At 41.2% G+C, this 27,921-nt stretch overlaps 1 protein-coding gene across 1 annotated transcript; it reads right to left on the bottom strand.

The window, feature by feature from the left end:
- Positions 1-393: 393 nt before the first annotated feature.
- BNC1 (basonuclin 1) lies at positions 394-27,552 on the bottom strand. The gene is made up of 5 exons (XM_055003036.1): positions 27,438-27,552; positions 11,520-11,622; positions 10,698-10,933; positions 7,288-9,194; positions 394-4,787 (listed from the first exon to the last, which is right to left on the bottom strand). The coding sequence occupies exons 1-5, from the start codon at positions 27,444-27,446 to the stop codon at positions 4,103-4,105; spliced, it is 2,940 nt and encodes a 979-aa protein (XP_054859011.1). The 5' UTR covers positions 27,447-27,552; the 3' UTR covers positions 394-4,102.
- Positions 27,553-27,921: the final 369 nt, after the last annotated feature.

Genomic DNA, 27,921 nt, shown 5'->3' with positions numbered 1-27,921 from the left:
TTACCCTAAACTATGGTTTAAAAGTATAAAAAGTATAAAACCTTGTCTTCACAGTTTGTATCTTGCACACTGAGTGGGGCCAGAACTCCACTAAACTAAACAACTTTTTGAAAAAAGGATTAGGGAATTTGCTGGATAGCTCTGTCGACAGCATTTGGCCGTGGTAGATAAATAGAACCTCCATTTCCAGGAGGTAGTATATCTTTGGGTAGCAGACAAAAGGGAACACTTCATTCTCAGCTTGTTTTTGGAAGCCCACATCTGGTCAGCTCACCCTTGCTGCAGAATGCTGAATTAGATGGACCTTTGATCCAGTATAAAGCAGTTCTTCCTCTACCAACAGCATCTCACCACTAATTCTGTTTCTGAATGGAGTTCGCCTTGGATCAGCTCAAAGATATTATGACATATTTTTATTAACACATAGAAAATTCTGAAGAAATACAAAACAGTATTACTTTGGGGGGAATAGTGAAAAACAAAAGAACTGGGCAATACAGCTTGTGTTTACAGCACACGTTTCTTTCATTTTTTTAAAAAAAAGCAAACCTTTAAAGATTAAGCAAGCACATTTATACAAAAAAACCCTTGAAATAAATGGAAAAGATGTTCTTAGCGGGCCTGGTCGCACTGAATTAAATAGGATGACGCAAGGATAATTGAACAAAAACTCTGAACCTACTTCCGTTAACCAACCAATGATTAGGCATTTGATTGTCCCAGCAATCCTTAATTCCAAAACGACAGCCAGATCAGAGTTCTGACATGAAAAGTAAAATGGCATGATTCAGCCACAAATGCAGAACGGTTTCTCCCACAAAACAGCTCCAAACACAAAATGTGTTCCAAGCAACCATCTCATCATCACTTTGACACTGGATTTTTACACCGTGGCCCAAGCATTTTCAGTTCTGCAAAATGCCATTTTTCATGCACTCCCCCGATCTTTTTTGGACCAATGCCCAAGACCCCTATGACAGTTGAGACGGAGTCATGGATTCCCAGGGATGCAGCAAGAACTGAATCACTGCTCAAAGAGTTGTCCACCCACACAGCTTGTGTGAGCCGTCAAGCTGACTTTTGCCCATGAGCCATACATAGTTCTTGTCCCTGCTTTTGTAGTCTGGGCAGCTGGCAAACATGTTTATTGAGCCCCCAGTGGACTGTCATACATGGTAGATGAGCTGTGAGAATCCTACCTGGTGTATTACAAGTTACACTTAAATTTTTAAGATTGGGAACACTCCCCCTCCCAAATCTCCAAGCCAGTTATGGTAGCTTGTGCTGGGGCCAGCCTACACGCTCATTTCTGCTTAGAGATCTTCTCCATATCAATCACACCCTCTCCTCCAAACCACTCCTTGTTTACGCCATGCTAAAGGGCTTTGATAGGCATGCCTTCCCCAGATATTATAACTTTCTATCCTTGTACAAAAGGATTTGGAGTTTGCAGACACACAGATCTGGGTTCTCTTTATGTTTAAAAACGACCTCTATAGGGCGTAAAGAAAGGGAAACCACAAACTATAAAAAGTGACAGTCACAACTCTTCTTTTGTCCCTCTTGTCTCTCTCCATGGCTTGGCCCATCTGCTCTCCCCATTAATATCTTGAGTAAATACAGAGACTACTAGAAAGGCTCCAGCACTCAGTCTTACTGGTATTAGCAATCAACTCTCCCAGTGAGATATAAAGATTCAGTGGGTTCTGGCAGCCCTAAGTCTTTCTCAACCTGACCCAGAAAGTTGGAGGATGTCCACTTTGACATGGTGGAATCCAGATTAAGAATTAACACATCTCCTTTACCCTGTGGCTGCTGGGTGTTCAAATGGTTCTTCTCTGTGTTCAGACAACTAGCTAGTCCGTGAGGTCTGTGTGTGGGGAGTGGAGTTCAGAATTACGGGCTGCCTGCTGATTTCAACATATGGTAGAACCTTCTGTTGTGAATCAGCGGTAAATCAAAATCTGTTGTAAATCAGATAACTGGTTTAACGTGTGTTAGAAACCAAGTCAGGTTGATCTCAACTCAAATTCCAGCACATCAAAGGTTGTCATCAACAACCACTTCACATAACAGCATTGCACGTTCAAATTATTCCAATCTGCCTCATGATACAAAATTTGGTTACAAACATTGCAGTGTTAATCTAGAATAAATGAAAGAATGAACCATGCGGCTAGCTTTTCATATTCACACTACCTGCCAAGTCCAAATTTCCTATCTACTGTTATACAGTTACAAAACAAAACAAAGGTTATCAAAGTGAAAATTCAGCAACCCTCCCCTCCCCCAAAATCTAGAAACAGTCATAGAAAGCACAAATCACTCTAAACATTTGGCATCATATTTACAATATGTGCGTTAAGCATCATGCTTGGGTACCATAAACAATCAAAATCTGATGAGAAACAATCAAAACGTTTAGTCAATTTAAAAAAAAATTGGTTTTGTTGCAGCTATTTAAAAAAAATATTTTTCATCGAAGACACTGGCACACCACTTACACAAATACAGCCATGGTTGTGGCTGGAAATTAAATATTATAAAAGTGTTTTTAAATACAACGTAAGACCAATCTCTTTAAGTGCATAGAACATAATGTAGAATACTGGTACGTACAGTGACAAGAATATTGAACAGTATTGTTATATTTATACCAAGCAATGTTCTAATATAAAACAGTGTGTTCAACAAAGCGAATGGATGACCCTTCTTAGTGTCATAAAGACCAGCATCTCCCCTGTACGATAACAACTTCAATAACAAAAACAATACATCTCGATATAGTCATATCTGCCAGGTCCTGTAAAGTGTTGAAAAATGCTGAATAATGGTTTTTTCCCCCAAAACGTTGTATTTTTAAATGTAGCAATCAAAAAGTGCAATAAAATATATGCTGTATATTGAACATCTCCCACATGTATGTCCTGTGGTTCAAAAATCTTTGGGAGCATGGTATGATTCATTAGTCTAAACTTACTGCTACCTTTTAGAGGCTTCCCAAGAAGATGGAGACACTTTTTTTTTTAAAAAAAAGGAATGTAATCTATTATTTTCAGACTATTCCTGTTAATACGTTTTAAAGCTCAGAAGCAAGTTCCGAGACAGATCCATGAACTGCCGAGTGGCTTCTGGCATCCTGCAGTTCACAGATCCGTCTTGAAGCCGGCAACATTATTCTTTTAGACAAGACGTTTACATGACTGGTTAGAAATGGGGCTCGGCCTTTTCCAAATACAAAAAATAATGAAGAAATCCCTACAATATTTCAAGTAAAATTTCTACCGCCATCAAGGAATCAAGTCAGGAGCTCCAAGATCATGTGCTACATGTTTCTAAATCTGTATTTTGGCTTTTGGCATTAAACAATAAATTAATCTGAAAACACCACATTTATTTAATACTGTTAAGTCAGCCTTATATATTATGAGGAACTTGTGGCTGCCGCTGAAAACTGCATCCCTGTGTCAAGTTCTCCAGCCACCGTTCCCATCATTGGCTGCCTGAAGCAGGGATGGAAAACACTCAACAAGGTAACTTTTTACTACACTTTATGGAGAGGGAGGGAGGGAGGGAGAACACAGGGATGCCACTTTCAACGGCAGATTTGTATTTCTTGTAACATGTGGTTCCACCTTTGTGCTGTGATCTCAAGTGAAATGACAGCGCTCAAAAACCCAGCTCAACTAGTTGATAACATCCAGAAGTTTTTACTGGATTGATCCTCCTCCCATTTAACATGTAAACAAAATGTCAGAAAAGCATCTTCACTGATGTGTTGGAAAGCATGAAGAACACCATTTAGTGTGTCATTTCACCATCTGCATCCCAATATTCCTTTGTTCTTTCTGAGCAAGTATCTGTGTTTGGGTATAAAACCCACACACTGGTGTCCTTCTTTTGAGGGAGGGGGCGGTGGAATTGTTGCTGTTTGTGGTCAGTGAAGAATAGCCTATGTAAACAGAAGCAGAATGTTGTCCCGTGTTTTCAGTGGGTTCCACGTTAAAGCAAAGCAAAGCAAACGTATCTTATTCTAACACATTTTTTTTTAAAGCTGAAATGATTAAGATAGAACACACGTCACATACAGATCAGTGAGACGTTACTTGGGGCTGTTTGTTGATCCGATCAAGCTCTTGTGTAGATTAGGGTTCTGGCTGTGCCTGTTTCGGCTGCGAACGGATGAAAACATCGTGTTGCACCCGGGGACTTTGCATTTGTGTAGCTGTCGGAGATGCACAGTTTTGTAATGGGCCCTGAAGGTTCCTTTATTACTGTAACTTTTTTGGCATAGATGACAGGTGATTGACAAACTGGAAGGTATATTTGAAAAGTTTGAGTTAGACTTGTCCGTTAGAGTATCATCCTGATAAACCTCTTCATTCGGTGCCAAACTTGTGCTTTCGCTGCTTTCATCACTGTCTTCCAAAGGGCCGAGGCCTTCGTCGTTGACATCAGAATCCCAAGAGGAATGTATGCTGCTCTCTGATTTGATGCTAGACGTAGTGCTTAAATCCAGGACACCGCCATCGTTCTCTGGGTCATACCTGTAGCTCTCGGGATAGGACTCTCCAGTCTTGGTCAGTGGGAAAACGATGCTACCCGTCCTGTTCAAGCCTTGAAATATGACAGAAGTCTGTTGTCCTATGGGACCTTTCAAAGAGTCATCTGGACAAACCTCTTTGGCCATGTCCTTCAAGAGGTATGCTGCGTTGAAATGGTTGTTCTTGATTTCCAAGGGATCTTTGGTCAAAAGCTTATGGTGAAGATTTAGGTTAGAGCTGTGTCTAGGGAAATGAGAAAGAAGATCAGCTGGGAACCAATGTTCATTGGCAAATAACTGAATTGTCAACAGCGTTAAGAGTGCCATTGCTCAGTTAAAGCAATCTTAGTTGATATTATTATTAAAGCAATCTTAGTTGATACTATTAATCAGCTAAGGTTTCTCTTATCAGGCGACAGCATTCTTAATCAATGGACTAAAACTCATGATTACAGTCCATTATTTAATCAACTGATTAAATATGCATATGAGAAAAAACTGTTCTATAGAAAAACATTTATTTGGTTTCATCTACACTAAGAACCATCTTAGAAGAAGATTTCCTTTTTCTCTCTCCCGTTGGGGAGAAAGCCTCTTAAGGTGACAGACCAAGAGCAATTTTTATAATGACAGGCATTACATTTTTTAAAAAAATGTGCCGATTAGGGATATTTTTTTAGTTGGATCAAAAAGTTTTGATCGAGGAATCGTAACTTTTCCGACTGGATAATCTGTTAGTAACATACAGTTCCTAGGCAGGATATTAAATAAGTCCACCCCTCTGCACAATGCAGGAAATTCACAACTACTTCCACCCCTATACCCCCAGTGACCCCTGATCCATGCCCAGAAGATAGCAAAACACCATCAGGATCCCTAGCCAAACTGGCCTGGGGAAAATTGCTTCTTGATCCCAAAGTGGCGATCGGTATTACGCTGGGCATGTAAGAAGGGGCCACGAGAACTAAGCACTGATGTAACCCTTCCTGCTGCCCGTCTCATCTGCCTAGGTTTGCAGAAGCAGCATTGCTGTCAGATGGCCATCTCTCTCTCTCTCTCTCTCTCTCTCTCTCTCTCTCTCTCTCTCTCTCTAAAAGTCCATAAAATTGTGTGGTTCGGGTTGTAGGGGGATATATCACATGTTATTAACATGTGTCCATGAGGAGAACAAGGAAGGGCACTTATCCAAAATCCTAAATGGTGTAAAAACTACGTTCAGGTCAATAATCAGTATCATTAAAAGACTCCTCCCGCCCCCCAGTTATTTCTGTGGATGCCGTATCATATTAATGGTATCACAGGTATGATCTGATGGGGCCTCAGCGATCCTACTGGTTCCTTTTCTTCATCCCAATTTTTAGTGGGGAGAAGGGCAATGACTCAGAGGCACAGCACATGTTTTCTATGCGGAAGATTCCAGGCGCAATCTTCCATTAAAGGACTTAAGTTAGTGGGTGTGGGGAAAGACCAGGGCTTTTTTCACGGGGAACGTGGTGAAACAGAGTTCCAGAACCTCTTGAAAATGGTCACATGGCTGGTGGCCCCGCCCCCTGATCTCCAGACAGAGGGGCGTTTAGATCACCCTCCACACTATGGCACGGAGAGCAATCTAAACTCCCCTCTGTCTGGAGATCAGGGGGCGGGGCCACCAGCCATGTGACCATTTTCTCCAAGGGCAACCCACTGAGTTCCACCACCTCTTTTCCCAGAAAAAAAGCCCTGGGAAAGACATTTCTATGCCTGAGACCCTGTAGCACCAGTGTCACTCAAAGTGGCCGGTACAGACCTAGATGATCCAGTTAGGCATATATGTATCTTACTGATTTTATCTTAATCCCTTTTTACTCTTGTAATGTTCTCAGAGGAGCCCCGTGGTGCAGAGTGGTAAGTTGCAGTACTGCAGCACAAGCTCTCTCATGTCATGACCTGAGTTCAATCCTGGCAGAAGCCGGGTTCAGATAGCCAGCTCAAGGTTGACTCAGCTTTTCATCCTTCTGAGGTCGGTAAAATGAGTACCCAGTTTCCTGGGGGTAAAGTGTAGATGACTGGAGAAGGCAATGGCAAACCACCCTGTAAAAAGTCTGCCAAGAAAACGTTGTGATGCGACATCCTCCATGGGGGTCTGGAGGCAAAGCAAAACGGATGGGGTACAGACAGTCAGAAAGTAGCTTGATCTTCACTTGAGCAATAAATTGCTCAAGCTAGGAACAAGACAGACTCTGAGCTTTGTAGGGGTCTATGTATTGTCCCCTTTGTATTATCTGATAACTGTTGAACTAGAAGCTGCAATATCAGCATCTGGTCAGCTGCACTAGTGGTGTCCTCGAGCAAGGCATTTGCCTACCTTACAAACTTAATGGAATATTTGCTTTACCAAGTATATATACATATTCATTTGCTGCTGCATATTTTGTATTAAAGTATCTTAAAATATATGAAAATACATATTAAATATAAGACTATGCCTCCTTTTCATTTTTTCTTCTTTCAATCAACATAGTCATCCAGCAATGAAATTTTCAGAGCAACATTTAAGTGTTTTGGTGTTTTAGAGAAAGCTAGGTTTTGTTCGATGCTTTTTCATTATAGCAGTGTTCTGATAAGGTATGGAGCATGCCAGAGAAAAAATACATAGAAAAATATGTTGCAGCATTCTTCAAAACATATTTGCATTTCAATTCAGGCTCCTCTAGGCGATTTTTTTTAAAAAAAACCATAAACAATTCCGTTCACTGTTTTCTTACCTGTCTCGACTTCTACGAGAAGGAAAAGCAGCATTACAACCCTCCACCGTGCAAATATGCATTTCTTTCAGGTGTACATTTTTAAAATGCATTTTTACACTGTATGGGTTTTTAAAAGTCTTCTGACAGATGTCACAATGGAAGCGATTGTCTTCCTTCTGAATCCCTAACGCGTGTTGACTGACATGATCCATAGCTTTAATGTCTTCAAAATCAGAAATGGCAACACCCCGCTTGGCCAATGTGTTGAATCCCTCCCCAATCAGCAATTGGTGTTGCAATCCAGTGCAGTCATTTATAGGAATCCTGTAATTCCACTGCTCTTTAAAATAGGCCTGTGATTCAGTCACTGCTTTGATCACATCATTGTGTTGGCTGGGATCTTCATATACCCTTTGACGAGAAACCATTTTTAACACTTGGCTTTGTTCTGGCTTCTCTTTTTCAGGGTGGTACGATCTGTCCATGTTGTTGCATGGTTCATTTGGCTTGATAGATTCGAAATATTTTGGCTCTCCAACCTCAGAAATGGATTTCCATGAGTTACCTGGATGGGATTGCTTTTCCACTGGGTGATCCATATCTGTTTCTATCCTAGACTCGCATATTTCAACATGCCCAACACTTACCGCCTGCGGAGGCAAGTCATCTTCTGAGCTGGCAACTTCGTTGGTTGTACTAGTTGTTTCAATGGCTTCTTTCTCTATCTTGATAGGCATGCTAGATTTCCGAGATTTCTTCTTGGGTAATGAATCGAAGGCTGACTCATTAGAATTCAACGGTTCAGGTATTGAGGAGGAAACCAGTGGTAGAGAAGGAAGCGTACCTGGTGTGTTTGCCAGTTCAGCCGGTGTGACTGGACTGCGATAGAATGGAAGAACTGGTTGGACTGTCTTCAAGTTTGGAAAAAGAATGCCATTTTGTCCTGTACCGTGAAAACTCGGGTGTACCTTCGAATCAGTACAGGAGCTAGCATAGCTGGAGATGGATCTAGAATCTGGAGGTAAAATGGTAAAGTCTGTCCGTTTGTTGTCTTCCAGTCCAGCAATGGTTAGTCCATTTCTCAAGTCTTTATCTCGGTTGTTTCTGTTCATTGGCATGTGAAGTCTCGGGTTAGGATTGGCACTGTGACGGTTGCGACTCCTCAGGGAGCTAAACACCATGTTGCAACCTTCAATTGTACATTTGTGTTTGATTTTCAGATGGACAGCATTATAGTGGATCTTGAGAGTCCCCTTATCATAAAATGTCTTCTCACACGCTGTGCAATATACACGCCCTTTCCTTGTGCCGGTTCCATTTTTGTCAGCAGATTTCATCTTGCTGTCTGGAGATTCCTGGCTCATTTCAACCTTTGCAACTGTGTCTCGGGAACTGGACTCACTTGTCATAATACTATCCTCCGGATTCGAAATGATATCAGGGCTGTTCACGGCCTTTTCCTTTTTGGCTTGAAATGAAGAACTGGAAGTTAGGAAGCTGCTTTCAGAGAATGGCACATGAACATCTTGTTTAAGTCCACTGCTCTGGTCCTGAACTTGTTCGATCAAAAGCCTTTCTGGCAATGAGCCTATCAGTGGTGGCGGCATGGGACTGAAAAACTGAAAAGGCAGCATGAAAGCCATATTATTTACAACACTTTCAAAGTGATGGATGTTAACAGGGTTTATTTTGTCCATGGAAGAGGTAAGGTTTGGACTCCTCTGATTGCAGCTTTCTATAAATGCCCTAATATCCATGTTGGCTGCCACTGGGGGGATTACGATGGATTGCCCTTCTTTCTCCTGAATTGCCATCAGCTCCACAATGGACTTGGTTTCACCAAAACGAAGAAACTGCTGCAAAGTCGCCAGCTCTTCTTCACTTGTCATGATACTCCAGTGGTCCAGCACCTTTCCTGAAGCATCCTTTAAAAAGATGAGAAGGAAAAACACACTCACAGCATATGAAAAGAAATAATGTGCTGAAGTCTAACTCATACGAGCACCTAATAAAGTATTGTGGATGTCTATATTTCCATCTCAATGTCTCTATCTGCAATCTGGACTTTGCAATCTTTAAATTTCCTACAAAAGTGGGGAAATGAGGCAGTGGCAAAATTCTCTTTGCAATCACATCATTCATCTCTTTTCCCCTCATCTGCAACACATAGGGCACCCTGCTGGTCACAGCAGGTAAGGGGAAAGGAAAGGACAAAAGTGGGTAGAGATGTAGTTAGTTACCCTGTGTCCTGCTTTAGAGGGGTGTGGGAAAGGACTACATTTGACATACAAGCTTGCAAAGTCACAACCTTAATTTGCATTTATCACTTTGGGCTGCTCAGATGGAATGGGAAACGCTGTCTAGCACACAAATATATTAGCTCCTCCAAACACAGCATGAACTCATTATAAGAATCTGTGTTTGGCGATTGCCCCATAAAAATTAAGACGTGCATCGGTGAAACAAAATGTATGTTTGAAGCAAAGAGATGGAGCAATCAGAAGGAGATTTAGTTCCACATTTAAGTCAAGTATTCTTTCACTGCAAGTTTAATAATCTTCCAAGCAACTAAGATCAGAGAACAAATGAACCTGTATCGATTCTTCGCCAGTGTTCACAGAGCACAGCTGTAATTACACTAGAGTGTTGGAGTTCTTTCAAACTCCAGCCATGCCTAACTTTTCCCAATAACTATGATAAATATTTTATCACAGAACATGTATTTGATGGCCTACTGAGGGTTTTCACAGTGCATGCAAGAGTTTTCTAAGATGATGAAGAACGTATCATCATCAATTTTTCATGTAAAAAAGGTTCAAGGTAATTGAGTCCATATTTTTTAATCCTAACACTAAAAAGCAAAATTATCAAGTACCATTAAATATTTATTTGTGTCATAACATAAATCATAACATTACTTTACATTAAAATGAGAATGCAGACTGAACAGCAAAGATGGGCATTTGAATAAACATACAGAGCTAAGTTCTGCCTTTGTGTAACAGCACTGATTCCTGCAAAGTTCAATATGACATCATCCAAACCAGTAAAAATATTATGAATATCTATATTTCATTGCACTCATGGTAGCAAAGCCTCTGATACTGTTTGATGTGCTGGGATATTATAGAATGTTCACAAACATTTCAGTGTCCTAAGATATAGTAGAGTCAGAATATTCGCCGCATAGCTTCCATGAGGGAAGGGGAAGTTGTCCATTTAGCTGGGACTGAAATTTCACACAAAACATAGAGACAGGAATAGTTTTGCTAGGCAAGGAGCCCATAGAGAAGTTTGCTGAAGGAGGATGTAAGATAGACATTGTACTGGGAAATGGAAACCCAATGGAAAAGTAGGTGAAGGAGAATGAAGAGCAAGGGAAATTGCAGAAGAGACTGTTAACTCACTTAGTATCACTTAGGACTTACCTGTAATACATATCCACGTATGTAGTCTTGAAGTGTCCAGTCCAGTGCATGAAGAATTTGAACTACTTCTTCTTGCTTCAGGACGCTGAAAAGCCGATCTAAGAGTATTTTGAGACGGACAGGGATGGCTTGGGTTCCATACAACATGAGGCTGCTGATATCGAAGACCACATTGGATTGGACTATTTCTACTTGGGTTGTTGGGTATAGATTGGGGATCCTTAGTTTGCTTAAAGCTGAAAAGAAGATTTAAAAAAAACCCTTGACTGCCAAGTTATATTACATTGGGGGTGAAACTTTTTTTTTAAAAAAAAAGATAAAACAAAGCCATTGAGGTATTAGAGAATGTTGTCAGATGTATTATAACCATGAAATGTAGATTTTTTAAAAGCAGTGTTAATAGTTGTTTCAACAGCAGTGGTTTCCTCCCCCTCCCTCTGCAGACCCAAATGCCTGACCCCCCCAAATGCTGATTATGGGGGGCAGGGGATGCCATAAGGGGAGCCAGAAGTCTGCAGCCGGAGGTGGGAATTAGCCAATATCCTCCCTTATTTCTGCAAAAGAAGGGATCAATGCCAGTATTTTAAAATGTGAAAAATATTATAAATTGAATTACTAGTAATACTATAAAAGATGCAGATGAAAATGTGTTTGAAGCTGCTCTTCTGTGGATCTATGAACACCATCAGCAATGTTGCATTTAGCTCTGTTAATACATTGCAGACTGTACATAGACATTGATCTAACCATTGCTTAGTTTACAGTGTTAGTTTGTGGTTAGGTAAGTGGCTTTGTGTGTCTTTGTGGCTTGAGCTTTATTACCATGTGCTACCCATCCATGTCGACACTGGTCACATTGTCGCTGGTTTATTTTCCCAGGTTTAAAATGTTGACAACTACAGTTTACCAGAGTGCACCGGATAGCCTGAAAGATAAAACATATTTAGCAATATGAGGGTCATAATAAAACCAACATACATACATAAAACATGGTAGATATGTATAAAGATTTTTTTAAAAAAAATAATTATTATGCATATGAACAATCCAGCCAAAATGAAACCCAGATCAAATAGAAGTGAATGATCATTTGTTAAAAAAAATTCCTATATATGTCAGAAATGGGGATTTTCAAACAGAAACTCTGTACAACTAAATTTGGTAATGCCCCTACCCACCAAATTAAAAGCATGATCAAGCCCATATTAAACACCTTGAAGCCCTACTAATTGCAATGCAACCCATCCCTCAGTGCCCCACTGAAATTAAAAATAACTTTTAAAGCTTTGCCTGGATTGTGCCTAAGGATCAGAAAACGGCATTTACAAAATTCCGATCTATTTTGATACCAGGAATAATTAGTGCATTCAAAAAGACGTCACGTGTTCTGGCTAATCATTAAGATCAAGAGGTCCATGTGTGTTCAATCTCTGCAACTGGATTTCACCTTTTAAAAGGGGACTAGGCAGACTCGTGGAGGATAGGCCTATTGACAACTGACAGCTATTACAGCAATGGGTATGTGAAACTTCCATATTTAGAGGCAGGGTACCTCTGAATACCAGTTGTTGTGGGAGAGGCTGTTGCTTTCATTCCTTGTTAGCTTCCTAGATACAACCAGAGGCAAATTGGCTGTTTAACTTACAGAGAAATTTCCCAGTGGGCCGCTGCCTGGCCCACTGGAGGCCAGCAGCAAACATAACTAGAGATGGGCACAAACTGGGGAAAAAACGAACAGTGCGGTTCGTGGTTCATCGCATTCCACAAACAATGAACTTTCACAAACTTGCCCTGGTTTACAAATCAGTTGGTTTGGTTCGTGAAAACATTAATTCAAGGTCAGCAGAAGATCTGCAGAAAACCCATCCCTCCATTGCCTAGGAAACTGATTGATTGGCGTCAGGCTGTCTGCAGTGATGAACCGAAAAACGAACCAAATGAACTGGCCTAAAGTTCGTGGCAGTTCATCAGAAATGGACTCTGAAAAACCGCCAGTTCGAGAACCACAGACTGGTCCAGTTCATGCCGAGCTTTGGTTCATATTTCAATTTGTGCCCATCTCTAAACATAACCAAGCTTTAGCAACTCTACCAGAGTCTCAGAAGCCTCTTGGCTCAGACAGATCATCAGCCATCATAATTGGTAGCAGTTCATCAGTTGTCTTTTCCTGCCCTGCTGCCAGTTTAAAGAAGGAAGCCACAGGAGAGCTAATACCCATTGTTTGCAGTGCTGAAATGCGTGACCCCTGCAGTGCTGGCTTGTGGCACCACAAGAGCCACTTAGCTTGGTTTGTCCCAGCTCTAGTTTGACCCCCCAGTCCATTCCTAGACACAACTAGCGGGCAGCAATGAAAATCAGGATCTTGAGTCCGATTCAGTGGGGTTTTTCATATGTCCTTATTGGGGTAAGGGACATTGACATCGGAGAAGGAAACGAAAACAGGCTCCTTGTAACCTTTGACCGTTATGTAGAAGAGAGAATTTCATTTGGTGTGAGTGCACCTGCCGAAATCCGTTTTTATTTCTTTTTGTTTAGTATTTATTTAAATCTACTTGTCGTCATAGCTGAGAAATGAAACAAAGTTAATAACTTCTATAATACATTTAGCTGTCTTGGGTGTTTTTAACAAGGAGAATGAGATATTAAATATTGTAAATAAACAAACAAACACGGGGGAAACTTTCAGAAATTGATTGGTCCACCTATCGATTCTAGTATTTAATAAATGATTATATTTCCTCTGAAAGTAATTCTCCCCCTCCTCCCGGCACATTATTTCAAGGTAGGCAAATCTGTTTACCTACTGAATTTATTTCGGCCATTGGCTATATTATAAGCTTTTGATATATAGGGATAAGCAAATGTTCTCTCATTTCTTTTTAAGTTTGTTTATTAATTTGGTGTGGGGGGAAGGGGGGGTCAACTTTTTCCAGTTCTCTGCTTTTTGCTGTTCATTTTGAGGCCTTGTATGCATTTTGCACAGTGTTTACGTGAAGGTCTTATTTATTTAAAACATTTATATTCTGCTTCTTCAAAGATGGGTTCAAGGTGGCCGACAACATAAAAGGGAAAATAATTAAAAAAAAATTAAAATCAACTCCCATTCATGCTACATGGCAGGTATACATACAATAAAATTCAACATAACACTACATTTCCCAAGGGGCGAAAATGGGTCTCTGGGACTGTTTTGGATTGGGAAAATGTAGGATTGCCAAATCTGGATTGGGACATTCCTGGAGATATGGGGGTGGGGCCTGGGGAAGGACCTCAGCAGGGTATAATGCCATAGAGTCCACCCTCCAAGCTGCCATTTTCTCCTGGGGAATTGAACTCTGTAGTCTTGAGATCAGCTGTAATTCTGGGAGATCTACATTCCGCCCCCCCCCCCAAAGGTTGGCAACTGTAGGAAAATGGTCATGTGGGCTGACTTAAGCCCTCTCTCCTGATAAATCATAGCTCTGACCTGAATCAGGCCCCTGAGAATTAAGTTTCAAAAATCCAGGAGAGCTCGAAACAGAAACCTCCTGATATAGGCCTATTTTAACTAGACCCAAGGGTGGACTTTGAATTGAATTGAATCGAATCGAATACCTTTATTGGCATAACAGGGTGGACTTGTAAACAGTATCATGTTTGTTTAGCCCCCCCCCCCCCGAGTCAGCAATAAACCAGGATTTCTAGGGTTCAGGTCACACCACAGCCATACTCCCCGCCTCAGGCAAGCCTCCTTCATAACCTCAATGCTCCCATCTGCCATGAGGGAGTTAATAATACTGACCTATTTTCCAGGGTTGTGGCAAGACTTAGCTCAAGATAATGTACAGGAAGAGCTCTGAAGACTCTGAAGCATTATGTAAATACTAAATAATCATTATCTACTCATCCACCTGTCACATTATTTTTTAAAACCCCGCCTGTCCTTTAAGGAGTTCAGGAGACAGTATATGGTTCTCCACTCCTCCATTTTGGCCCCTCAACAACCTTGTGTTGGAGGTTGATAGAGAGCAAATGTGACTAGCCTAAGGTCACCCAAGAGAGTTTCATGGCTGTGTGGGGATTTGAATCTGGTACTTGCTGGCCCTGGTGTGACACTCTAAGCACTACAACACACGGTGGCCTATCCTCTTTTACCTCTAGGCACCCCCGGAGATAGAAGAAGAGAGAGAGGGGGGCATATTTTGCAAAACCAAAGGTTTGGAGGTGGGCCTTAAAAAGTTGAAGATGATGAATTTCTTTTTTTAAAAAACCTACATGAATGAAAGCTATGTTCTTGAGAAAAACTGCGAGCTCTCTGTGAATTTAAAGCATCCAACAACATATCGAGAATCAGGCTGTGAGAATCACTTTGCTTTTATGTTGACAGGAGATTCGTTTAGCAGTTGGCATACTTTAATAGAGCTCTAGAAAGGAATAAATTTCCTTTATAAAGATTCATGGGAGGGTAAGCATGTTGCTTTGAGCTGAGGCCTCCCTGACTTCATAAGATGTCAGATACAACAGCAGTTCAATTATATTACCTCACCACGCATATAAATATAACTGTCATTTTCACAGAGTGAACTGCTTGCAAACCCTTAAGATGGTAGTTAGATCATAATTCCATAAATAAAGAAAGAGTTCACAGAAGGGATTCTTGAACAGTTCTGCCAAAGAGGGGAAAGAAAACCTGGGAAAGATTTGAAAAAAATCAGATAGGTTGAGATACTATCTGACATTATAATAAATAATTTGTACTTATTTCATGGGATTTTCCCTTCTTTCCTCACCAATTTTCTCCAATGAGCTTTTCCTACCCCATTTTCTTTTAGTATATAGTCTGAGAGTCTCTCTACATGAGATGCCTCGGTGTGTGTTCACCAAGTGTAGGGAGAAACAATGTTAGCTAGGAAACGTAGTTTAAAAAGACAGAGCTGGTGGAGATCGCTCCTCAGAGAGTTTGTTAATTTCATCTTCACCTCCCTGAAGGCTCTGTCAGTTTCACCTCTCCAGAAGAGCATTTGCACATCACTGGCCATGATATCACAATGAAACATCTCTCTCTCTACACGAGATGACTTGGCACATGTTTGTCAAGAGTAGGGAGGCACAATGTTAGCTGGGAAGTGTAGTTTTAAAAGACAGAGCTGGTGGAGATTGCTCCTCAGAGAGTTTGTTCATTTCATTTTCACTTCCCCAAAGGCTCTTGTCAGTTTCACCTCTCCAGTCTAAAACTGTGTGGGATCACAACTAGAGGGCAGCAAGGAATGGAAATGGGCCTGAGCTGTCTTCCAGAGCCAGGCTTGGACCTGGAGAAGTTAAATGAGATGAAGTTTCCCTTTTGACATTTCACAGCCCCTTGGCCAGCTCCAGTGTATAGCAAAGCCTTTGCCCTGTCACCAGCTCTGTCTTTTAAAATTACCCTTCCTGGCTAACATTGCATCTCCCTACACATGTTCTTCACACGTCAGATGTATCATGTAGAGAAACTCTGAGAAAACATTACAGCAATTCATTTCTCAGTTCTTACATCGGATGCCTTCTTTTCACCTCTCTCAGCCCTTTGAAACTTAATTCTGCAGAGGCACAACTAGGCTGTATGTGGGACCCAGAGGGGAGATGATGGTTCATCTCTCCTTGAGCTAAATTGCACGGCTGTTTAGGGTTGCCAACTCTGGCCTGGGAAATTCCTGGAGATTTGGTGGTGGTGATGCCTCTTTGGGGAGGCATTTCACCTAGAATCTATAGTTTCTCCAGGAGAACTGATCTCTTTAGTCTGGAGATTGGTTGTAATCCTGGGAGAATGCTAGGCCCTTGGAAGTTGAATGGAGTGGTATAGCATTGCAATGGCTTACACAGTGGCAGCACGGAGTGAGGGAAGAATTTTGTTAGACTCCAATGAAAAGCTGCTCAGCAACCTGCTGTCCACGTTAGGAGCAAGACTGATGCCCCAATAAAAGCAACCAACGATCTACACAGGTTTTAATAATTTCAAAATAAGTAGATTAATCAACTAAAAGGTGAGTTGATTAATCATCAGGGTTCAACTTTTAATTGGCAGGTACAGATGTAAATCACACCCACGTTTGAGCCTCTTTTGGTTCTCATGTGTCACTATAATAGGGAATGAAAAACAAAATGATGAAATACCAGTCTTTCTTTCTAACAACGCACAGGAGCAGAAACAAGGAGGGCGAATGCTGACTTAGGCCTGTAGGAAACCTCCTTTTCCCAGAGAAATCATCTCTCATGAATGGAAGGGCACTTCCAACCCCTAGTTTTTTGTGGTTCATTCAGTATGGCTAAAACAAGTAACCAAGGAGTTCATTAACTGTTACGAAGAAATTTCTAAACGATTCACAGTTTGGCTGGAACAACAAAACATTGCCACTGGAAGAAAAATGTTAGTCCTCAAAAGTGGGCAAACAATGCAAACAAACAAAAAACATTTTTCAAATATGTTAACATATACGAATTCCAGGATTAGTTTATTGGTTATTTAAAACGTTTATATCCTGCCTTTTGGCTCAGATAGTTTAGCAAGGTTATAAAAACAAAGATGTTGTAGCAGCAATAAAAATAAACCTGAAGACAAAATTGCCACTCATTCAAGCTTAATTGGTTATGGGGAAGGGAAAGGGATTAGAACAGTGATTTCCTGGCCTTTGCATTGCAGGGGTGACTTGGCTGCCTAAGAATCTTCAAACATTTGGAATCTCGGCATGGTATAAAGACTTCTGTCACATGTTCTAGAGTGCTGCATACTTGGTTTACAGAGGGCTACAGCCAGACCTGTTGGGCCTTAGTTTATCTCTGCATAAAATGCACATGCGCTCTAGAATCTGTCCAACCCTCCACTATGGTTCAGTATTCTAGGGCTGAGAATGATTGGCAAGCTGCAGGGCAGTCTGTGCAACCTTGGTGATCTTTTAATTGAGGAATACTTCAAATGCAGTGTATGGGGAAGGGGGTGTCAGAGATTAGCACTGCCATTCTCAAAATGGAGCTTAACTTCGTTCTGCCTCCCAACCCCTTGGTGTTTGTAGGGCAGCATCCCAGTAGATGCTCTGTCCATAGCCACCCCACAATTTCCCGTTTATTTCAGAGAAAATGTTTATATTTTCCCTGAAGTAAAGGGTAGATGAGTTATGCACAGATTGGGCAAAATGTTGTCTGGATGCTCTTCTTTATTGGTGGGGTTTCTTGCTTTTCCATGCAGGAAAAAATCAATTGCATTCCCCCACCCCAGCCTAGCCTAGTGCCTCATCCCTTGTTGGAGGGCTATCCCTGAGTGGATGTTCTTAAACACAACATATTGGGGGGGGGGGGAGCAGGTTGTGATACAACATAGATAGGGCCATAACTTTTCTGTATACAAATAAAATAAATAAATAAACTTTTTTGGAGTAGGAGCATCTTTAATTTGTTGTGAGAATGTTGTAAGGCCTCTTCTTGGACGACACAGGAAAAAAAGCACCTTGAAAAGGCTTTTTACATGCCTGAGGCTGATCTGAAAAGGTGAAATTGATTCATCTAGCTTTCAGCAAGTTTTCCCACTATAAACATGTGTGTGTGTGTATGTACATATTTCTATTGTGGGATAATCGGTGCAGTCATTTTGTGCAGTTTTTTTTTTAAAAAAAACTGTGGTGGCTATTCAGTACTCAGTGTGAGCCAAGTGCTTCTGATATAACTGCCAGAAATTTATGACCACTCCTGACACCATAGACCTGTTAAATTGTTCAAAGCACAGACATTCTATGCGTGCCAAGAGGGAGAATAATCATGCTTGCTGGACTTACCACCTGGATGTCCACAGACACATTCCACAAGGAAGTCCAAAGCACGTTGTATATGCAATCAGGAATTCTGTAAAAGGAGTTCCTTAACCACACATACAAAGTCAGTGTCTGTACCCACAGATAGTTGTCTTCATGTTCAAATCTTTGAGGGCAGGGCCAACTGGTGCAGCTTCATTCTAGTGTTGCCAACTGTAGCTTGGGAAATTCCTGTACAGGTACTGATGTATGTGTGGAGTTTTAAGGGGAGGTTGGGACACTGCCATTTGGTATCCAGGTGGCTTAAAATGCATATACACAGGAGTCAAGATGCATCCTTTTCCCCCATCCACCCCACTCAGATATTTAACTGGAACTCGAACTCTGGTGCAATGCTGTATTCACAAAATTTTACAAAGACAACCCTAACATCTATCATCCCCCCACCCCTGTTCTACCAGGGGCAGATCAGATGCTAGAAGATAGGGCCTACCGGTAATACATAAGGAGTGTATGATACTGAGGCTGTTTTCACATGCTTGTAAACCCTCTGGAAAATCACGCAAAACTCACAACACAATGGCATCTTCAGAGTGTGATTTCCTGTCATGATCTCGTTTAATGGCGTGACGATGTCAGAAATCGTGCCATTAAACAGGATCATGACGGGAAATCGCACTATGAAGATGCCGTTGTGTCGTGAGTTTGAAAATGGCCTGGGTTGGCTAGACCCTACCAACAAATATTCTTCAGAGGAGAGCAGTATGCCCTACCTCACAGGATCGTTGTAGGGATAAAGTTGGGGAAGGAGAGTCTTATACTCCACTCTTGAGTTTCTTGGATGAAGTGTGGCATAAACATGTATAAATAAAGAAACAGACAACTTCTAAGCATGAATCTAAGCACTTGATAGTAGCTACTTCTTCCGCACAGGCCAACTTCAAGTGTTGTTCTGGGCAACTTAATTTAAACAAAGGTAGATTGGAATTTAACATGCCTTTTGGAAATAACGGAGGGGATTCCTCCCTGGTTGCCCTTTTTTGGTAGAATGCATAGAAATAAATATTCAGTAACTTTATTCTTTTATATATTGTAACCTCTTCATTATTAAACAGTGTATACAAAGTACAGCCACTTAGCACTTTTCTTTCTGTGAACAGAAAAGTGTCTGGGACATAAAACAAGCCTTGGAATTCTATAGATGTTTGCCAGTGAGCAAAAATTCTACCTTGGGGGCATTTTTTGTGGCAGCATGCACAGAAGGGTAGCTCTCTACCTTGTCAATTTAAGATAATGTCATCTGCACAGTAATAAAATATGTCCCCAAGTACGACCACTTACCACTTGGAGTTTTCTTTCTGTAATAGAACCTGTGGGAGGGACAAAACCTCCCTATTATTTTTATATTTTCCTGCAGACTTTCCAAAAGTTGTTTACCAAAAGGTAGATTTGGTTCTGGAGTCAAGCCTACCAAGAAGAGAGCTCCAGATTTGTGTGTGTGTGTGTGTGTGTGTGTGTAGTGGAAAACAGACTGCTATCAGGGACTATCAACTTCTGGATTAAGGTAGAAATTCTTTACTGAGAGCAGCTTAGGTCATTAGAACATCTACATTCTCAACTGTGTACATGACTGAAAGAGAATGATTTACAGCTTGTGCTAACTGCAGAGCTTGGTACTGGCTGGGATGTAAACAGGATTTTTTTAAAAAAAAACCCTAGAGTCTAACTTTTGGGTGCCATCAGACATTTAGAATCTTTCATTAGATTACTATAAAATATTGGTTCTTTTCAGGTTTTGAGATCTCTTCTCCCACTATCTGCCCAATTCACAAGATACCCTTCCCTGCTGAACACTCTCTTGTTACAATGCAATTTCCAATCTCTCTCTCCCCCCACTCCAGGAGATTCATGCTGAACTCGGTCTGGTAACAGATCTGTGGTGCTCCTTGGTTAACTGCCAGTTGGATATCCTAAGCAACCAAGCAAGCAAGCAAGCAAACACACACAAAACACCTCACAGCACATTTGAGCCCAAGCATTGATCTTTTGTGTGTCTGTGTGTGTGGGGGGGGGATAAACATAGAAGCTGGGTGCAAAATTTCAAAAACCGTGGTGTGAAATGAAAAGAAATGTGTTAGGAAACTTCTCTAACACTTGCAAATGTCTAAGGTGGATGATGTGTGGCAGAACTTTAAATCTAGCAAAAGGCGATACACAAAATACGATAGAATGATAATTTCTGGGGAAACAAACACCATCTTTTTAAGCCTTAAATTGTAAATTGTTCCTTAAATTGTAGCATACACACACAAGCTTGCACACAGACACACATTCCTTTTAGCAATATATGTTTGACCAACAGAAGATTCCATGATGGTATATTCCTTGGGATGAACATGGCAGCTGTTTTTCCATACCAGATTAAAACAGGGTGTTGTACAACAGGGTGTGTGGTTTAAGTTTTATACTATAGGTGCTATATTGAATTAGAACAATTTGTGAAAGATAAAGAATTTGCTATCATATATTACTGTTACTATTACTACACTCCACACCTTATAGCGAAGTTGTGAAGTCAGCTCTTCTAAAATGTGAAAAATGCAAAAAGGTGCAAATATGCAGCACTACAAATTAGAAGTACTAGTAGTAACTAGTAACTTAGGGTTTCAATACTTTACTACTACATTTATGCAGCAAAAGTTAAGACTTGAAATAATGTAATAGAAGGGTAATTTCCTAGTGCTTGTATACTTACAGTGAAATCCTAAACAGAGTTACTCCAGTCTAAGCTTATAGACTGGAGTAACTCTGTCTAGGATTTCACTGTTGATGTTTGTTTTTTTAACAATGACATCATTACAAATATGTCTGGATTACAAAATTACTCATATACATGCGCAAAATACGAAAGAGGACCATTCGGATCCCAATTTTCATGTTTGCTTGCCTTTAAACAGAGAGATTTCCCATTCACTTCAATGTAATAGGCAGCTTTGTACTAATGAAGTGAATGAGCAAGTCCTTCTGTGCTTGGAAACTCTCCATATTTCTCTTAAGCACCAAATACTGTCTTCACCTGCATATTTCCCTGATAAGCCATTGAATCAATTTAATTATTTTAAATTATATTTTCCCCTTTAAAAAAACAGAGAAAAGAAAATCCTAATCTGAGATAGTCTGACCAGACAGCTGTAACATGCTACTCTATAAATTTTAAACACAACCACGTGGGATATATACACCAGATATTATCTACAGAACTTGCACAATGTTTTTCGCAATTTCATACCACCAAAGGCAATTACACAATTTTTAAAAGGACAAAAATATTTTCTGGAGGAGGTTTGTTAAAAAATAATTATCTTTCCCGGAGAAATGTCATGTTGGTTTTCAAGTGGACAGTTAGGATTCCTTAATAAGCACTAGCTACTTTTGGGAGGAGAAAAGTCTTTACAACTGGTGAACCCTTTTGGAAATTGTTTGCTTTTTAATGTTATTTATTTTTTTATTTAAAATATTTATACCCTGCCTTTCCACCCAATTAGGACCCTCAAGGCAGAGAAGACTAGTATTTGTAACCAACCAGATAACGTTTAATTATGGATTAGCAGAGACATTATATTTGTGCCCATTGGAAGTGCAAGGGAAATGAAAATGTATAAAGTTCTAGTCTTGGGCAAGCTAACCGTGAGCTAGTTACGAAGAATTAAAATCAGAGGGCGTACTGGGCTGGGGAACTGCTTGTATCAAAACTACCTCTGGATCTTCCCCCCAACATCTCACCTAGCATCTCTGTGAGCCAAGCTACATGTAGTAATCAAGTGGAGTGCAAGTGAACAGGGAGGAATACACATGAGTCTGTTCACTTGCCGTTCAAGTGTCCTTCGTCACTTGTAGCTTGGCCCTGAGAGAACATGGGAATAATTAGAAAGAGAGGTCTCTTGATCCTGCCCCTGAAAACTCAAAGGAAACTTAGGGCCAAACTACAAGTGACGCCTGACACTAGTTGGATACTTGTCAGCTTCCCTCAAGTTTTGATGGGAAATGTGGGCAGCTTGGTGGAATGTTGGACACGTGACAGTTGAAAAGTCCATTGGACAGCAGTCAGAGAGCCAAGCTGCAAGACCAGGACGCCTACATTTCCCATCAAACTTAAGGGAAGCTGACAAGTGTCTAACTAATGTCAGGTATCACTTGTAGTTTGGCCCTTAGTCATCCTGCAGGTTTATTTGTCAATTTGTGGTCAGTCATATGTCAAGCCAAAGAGTCACTCAAATGCACATTATTATAAGGACATCAGAGGCAATGAAGATGAGCGCTATCTTCAGAATTGTGAAGCCTTCTCCATGAAGCACCTTTATCTTTGGAACTCTGGAAGGATACACAGAGGTACAAACCAAAAAATAAATAAACCTTAGGTTGTTCTTGCCCTGGTTGAGACGTCTCCTAGCTGGCATCACAGGGCAGTGGGCCCTTCCTCAGGCCTTGAAGCCAAGCAAATGTCTAGCCTGGCCTGGCCTGGCTACAATGAATCCAGCCCTAACTTTGGAAACAGAGGGAATGATATGCTTGTGCGAAAATTTAAGCTTGAATGCCAGGCTGCCATCTGACAAAAATCAGCTGAAACCACTGAGGGTGTTTTCATAGGTCGGATGGATTAAAGCTGTCTTTAGGCTGAATGCAAATGTATAAAACTTACTATGGCTAGAAACGTTCATTTGCATAACAAATGCCCCTCCCCTGCGTTTTCTGCATTATAAATGATCAACTGTTAACATAAGTAGAGGGGGTGACCTAGAAGCTAATTGAAGCCTCACATATGAAAACATCACAAGGCTTACTTGAAGACTGAGGTGCTGTCGAATGTTGGGTCCTTGTAAGAGAGCTGCTGCAGGGTGATATTTTGCCCAGCTCTATGTCAGAACGAATGTCTCAGATTTGGTGCCTGTTGACAAGCAGGTGGCCTTGGGTAAGCCACTCCTCTCAGCCCCAGCTCCCCAGCTGGATTGTAGGAATAAAATATGCTGACTTTGTTCACTGCTCTGAGTGGGGCACTAGCCTGTCTAGAAGAGCAGTATATAAGCACAGTTATTATTATCTGAAAAAGCTGACAACCCCAGATTATTCTTGTGAATGCACAATATATTTATTTCCCCTCTAGCAAATTTTGAGAATCATATTTTTGCAACCAGGATCAATTTCATTCTTAGGGGTTTTTTTTTGGACATTCACAACATTTGCTGGGGAATGTCGACATCCACCAAAAGTCAGAATTCACTGTAATGTATGAAATATGACCAGAAAATCTAATGGCAGATAAGTCATTCCTAATTTTATATTGTCAAAGTCATACAGCCTGACATTTTTACTCCACAGATTTTTACAGCAATGCTAAAGTCCATGGGTCTGCTTGGAAGGAAGCAGCCAGAGAATGTATTCACTGATTGAGAATGACAAATGATAAACGCTGGCCATCCACATTCTGATTTTTTGAGGGGGACATGCTTGGTCTAACCCTGCAGGTAAAGGTAGTCCTCTGTGCAAGCACCGAGTTATTACTGACCCATGGAGGGGAGACATTGCACAGGGGGGGGGCACAGAGTGGTAAGCTGCAGTACTGCAGCCCAAGCTCTGCTTACAACCTAAGTTCGATCCTGGCGGAAGGTGGGTTCAGAGGCGGCTCAAGGTTGACTCAGCCTTCCATCCTTCCAAGGTCGGTAAAATGAGTACCCAGTTTCCTGGGGGTAAAGTGTAGATGACTGGGGAAGGAAATGGCAAACCACCTCATAAAAAGTCTGCCAAGAAAGCGTTGTCCCTGCAGGTACTGGCTGAAATTTTCATTGCTGTGGACAAACACCAGAATGAAGATCTGTACTGATTAAAAGCCTCATAGTCATGAAGATGATTAAACAGAGATGCAGTGGTCGTTTACAGCGCTATGCTCAGTGGTGGTAGCCTCGTAAGAAGGGCCTTTGCTGGACCAAACAAAGTTTTCTGTAGGTTAATATTCTGTCTCTAGTGGTGGCCAGCCTCTGGAAAATCACAAGTTGGGCCATCTCCCATGGTATATCTCCAGCATCTAGAAATGTATACTACCCCTGAAGCTAGAGGTTTCAATGAGCTCTCACTTATTATATGCAGGTATTACAATATTTATAGTCTGCTTTTCTCCAGGGATTCAAGGTGGCTAACCGATATGCATAGACTGATCCGTTATTCCTCATAGTCCTGTTGTCTGATTTCAGTCCCGTGGAACTTAGTACCACATCACCAGTGAGTGAGTGGTTCTTAAGATTACCTAGAGTGTTAATACTGTACAGTTGGGGTGGGGGGAGAATGTCATAATAAAAAATAGCAAAGTTACAGAATTAATCCTGAAGTACAGTGTTAGTTATGACACATTTGGCAGTGGCAAATTCTCAAAGAGAATCCAAGAGGAATTCCCTTTTAGAGGAGTGAAGGCTTCTGGAATACAGGGCTCAGGCTTGTCACAGAAGAATATCTCTTTATTTAGTCCATGCATTTTAATTCCTTCCCTCCAAGGAACTCAGGATGGGATACATTGTTCTCCCCTCTCCCATTTAATTCTCAAATCCTGTGAGGTGAATTAGGTTGACTGGCCCAAGGTCATCCAGAAAGCTTCATCAAAGAGTGGGAATCTGAATACAGGTCTCCCAAATTCTAGTCCAACACACTAACCACGACACCACACTAGGCATAATAAACCTTTTCCTGGGAGCATTTGTCCGAAGCTATTTAACAGTGCACTTCTAAGCAGAGTTACACCCTTCTAAGTCAATGGACTTAGATGAAATTCTGCTTTCTGGCCTGCACTGCAAACGGACCCCCCTGTGATTCTAAGGGGGGGAAGTTAAAACGAATAAACATTTAATGTATCTCCCACAGTCTGTGTTGTGTGACCCAAAAGCTACAGAAAAGAAGGGACTCCCACAGGGTAATCCTAAACAGTTGCAACTTTCTATAAGCACTTTGACTTCAATGGACGTAGGAGGGTGTCCTGCCAGTCCCTTTCTTTTGACACAACTGAGCTTTCAGAACTTTCACTCTTGGCTGAGTGTTTGTGTCAACAGCAGTTATCCTGCACTGTAATTTTTTTCCAAAAAGTTAATGGACAGCAACGTACACTCATTTTCTCCACCCCACCCACCATCTTCATCTTTACAATTAAAGGCGATTAACTGGCATTCCCTTTAACCGACAAAGGCGCACAGTGGCAGTTCTCTAGCCACAAAAGAGGAGCCAGTAAATGAGAAGAACATGTTACTACATTGCATTTGAGAAAGTTTGGCTCCAAGCTATGCACTGATTAATATCAGATCTCCTCCTTTCCCTGCCTCTTGACAATCTTGTCACATCTGGCTGACATATCCTTACAAGCTTATCCAAACCCAGGCAGCCCCAGTCATGCTTGGGGACTAGCTGGAAGGAAGCAGCAACACCAGCCGCGCACTGATGTGCCATCAGTGAAACTAATGAAGCTGACTTCAGTGGCTGGCTTCCCGGTACACTAAAAGGAGCGCAACGTGCCTTAAGGTTTTGCAACACAGCAGCAGAGAGTTAGCTCACCAGAAGATAAGACAAACAATCGCCTCCCAAGGTTCAAGGAGCCAAGAAACTACTTGATCAAAATTATTTTTTTAAAAAAAAAGAAAGGATTTCTAAAATGCTTCAACAACAACTTGAACGCAAATCAGCTCCCTCCCGAACGCACACGTAAACAAAAAAACAACACTGGATGCTATTTTAAAATCCTGTTAATCATTTCATTCCATATGCTAGTTTCAGTGTTCTACAAAACTGGGACACTTTTATTTTTCTCTTTGGCTGTAACCTAACATCACAAGTTAATTGGTCTGAGACATATTTTTGTCAAAACACTGAGGTTTCTCCCTCCATTGAAACATTTCTAAACAGGAGAAGTTATTGTGCATGCTTTTTAGAAGCCTTCTATTTGCCATCTCCTATTTTTTTTTGTTTGAAAACAACACAATGGTATGGTTTTTAAAAACAGGGATAAGAAGAAAGGAAGGCAGGAGAAACAGAGCACTTGGTCTGTTAATTGAGCAGCAAAGTAAAATTAGTTGTATTTTTTTAACTAAGCCCACAAGATAGCATAGAAACTGACTGACAGCTTGAAATCGTGCTTTCATGGGATGAAATTACAAAGCAAAGAAAACTCAAAAGAAAAAAAAAAGTCTTGTCTTACTTTTAGCCATCATTTTTAAAAATCACAACAAAACTTCAAGACCACACGCTAACGGGAATCTCCCAAGAGTTTCTGCCTCTTTTCTAGGATACGGCTAGCAGCGAACGGTGTGTGCAAAAGGCATGCACCATTCCAAAGCTAATTTCCAAAGAACTTCCTTAGCAAAAATTACCTTGTCTGGTCTCCTTTGCATTTTATATGTCATGATAATAAGAATGCATTCGTTTAGAGTGCTTGACTCCAAACACATTAAAGTCACAAATTATGGATTTTATAGCTATTAATGTACATTAGAATCTGTACAATTAAACATTGTACATTATGTTTTACAGATGTTGCTGCTGCCTCCACGGGGAATAGATTTATCGGAAGCCCGATTCTGCCTGATAATATTTATTATCCATAACTTAAGGGCAAGATGCAGGGAATCTGTAATTTTAGGGTACATTTCAGCTTGAAGGCCAGCATTTTATAAGGAAGCACGCTTACCTGGATGCAAATTTGGTTTGAAATCAATGGGGCTATTTTTCTGAGTAAACATGGTTGGAAGAGGACTGCGTTAGCCAGATACAATAATTCCTCAGTTAAGCTAAGCACACCAGCACCAAGATCCTCGTGCAACCTTATTGTCCACGACGCATCAAACAATTACAGTTAGGAAAAAAAACCCAAACTGAAAATATCCCACAGAGCAAAAGATTGTAGAGGCAAAGAATCAAACCAAATTTACGCACAACTACAAAGAAGTTTCCTTACCTCTGACATGCTTACGGTGCATGTGTTTCAAGAGCTATAAAACAGTTTCCCATCCCCTCTGCTGTGAGTTGTTCAAAGAAGAAAGCAGGAAACATTCCTGTCTGTACAAGTAAGGAAGGCAGACTCATCACACGCCTCGGTCTTTTTAGCCTCGTCTGAAGCAGAGCACCTCTAGGTCTGATGTGCGCTCACACCGAGCACAGGGGAGTGAAAGCAGATCCCTCCCCCTTGGCTGATCTCCTCCAGAACTTACAGCACTAAGTTGAGGCTGGCTCTCCGGCTCACCTCTCCGAGATGCTCCCACCTCAGCAATCCAAAGGGGAGTGTTTCTGCGTGCCCCTCCAGTCACAGGGCAGACCCCCCTCACAGCTGACTCGGAGAGGGCATGACACTCATCTTTCACAGAGAGTTGATCAAAAGGAGCCACGGCGACCTGAGGCTCTCCCAGTGCAGCATGGGGCGATTCTACCTCCGCTCCAGCCGC

Source organism: Eublepharis macularius, chromosome 18 (assembly GCF_028583425.1).
Source record: "Eublepharis macularius isolate TG4126 chromosome 18, MPM_Emac_v1.0, whole genome shotgun sequence".
In the NCBI taxonomy this organism is placed as follows: domain Eukaryota; kingdom Metazoa; phylum Chordata; class Lepidosauria; order Squamata; family Eublepharidae; genus Eublepharis; species Eublepharis macularius.
The sequence above is the reverse complement of the archived record's forward strand: the minus strand, read 5'-3'. Positions and strand labels throughout refer to the sequence as shown.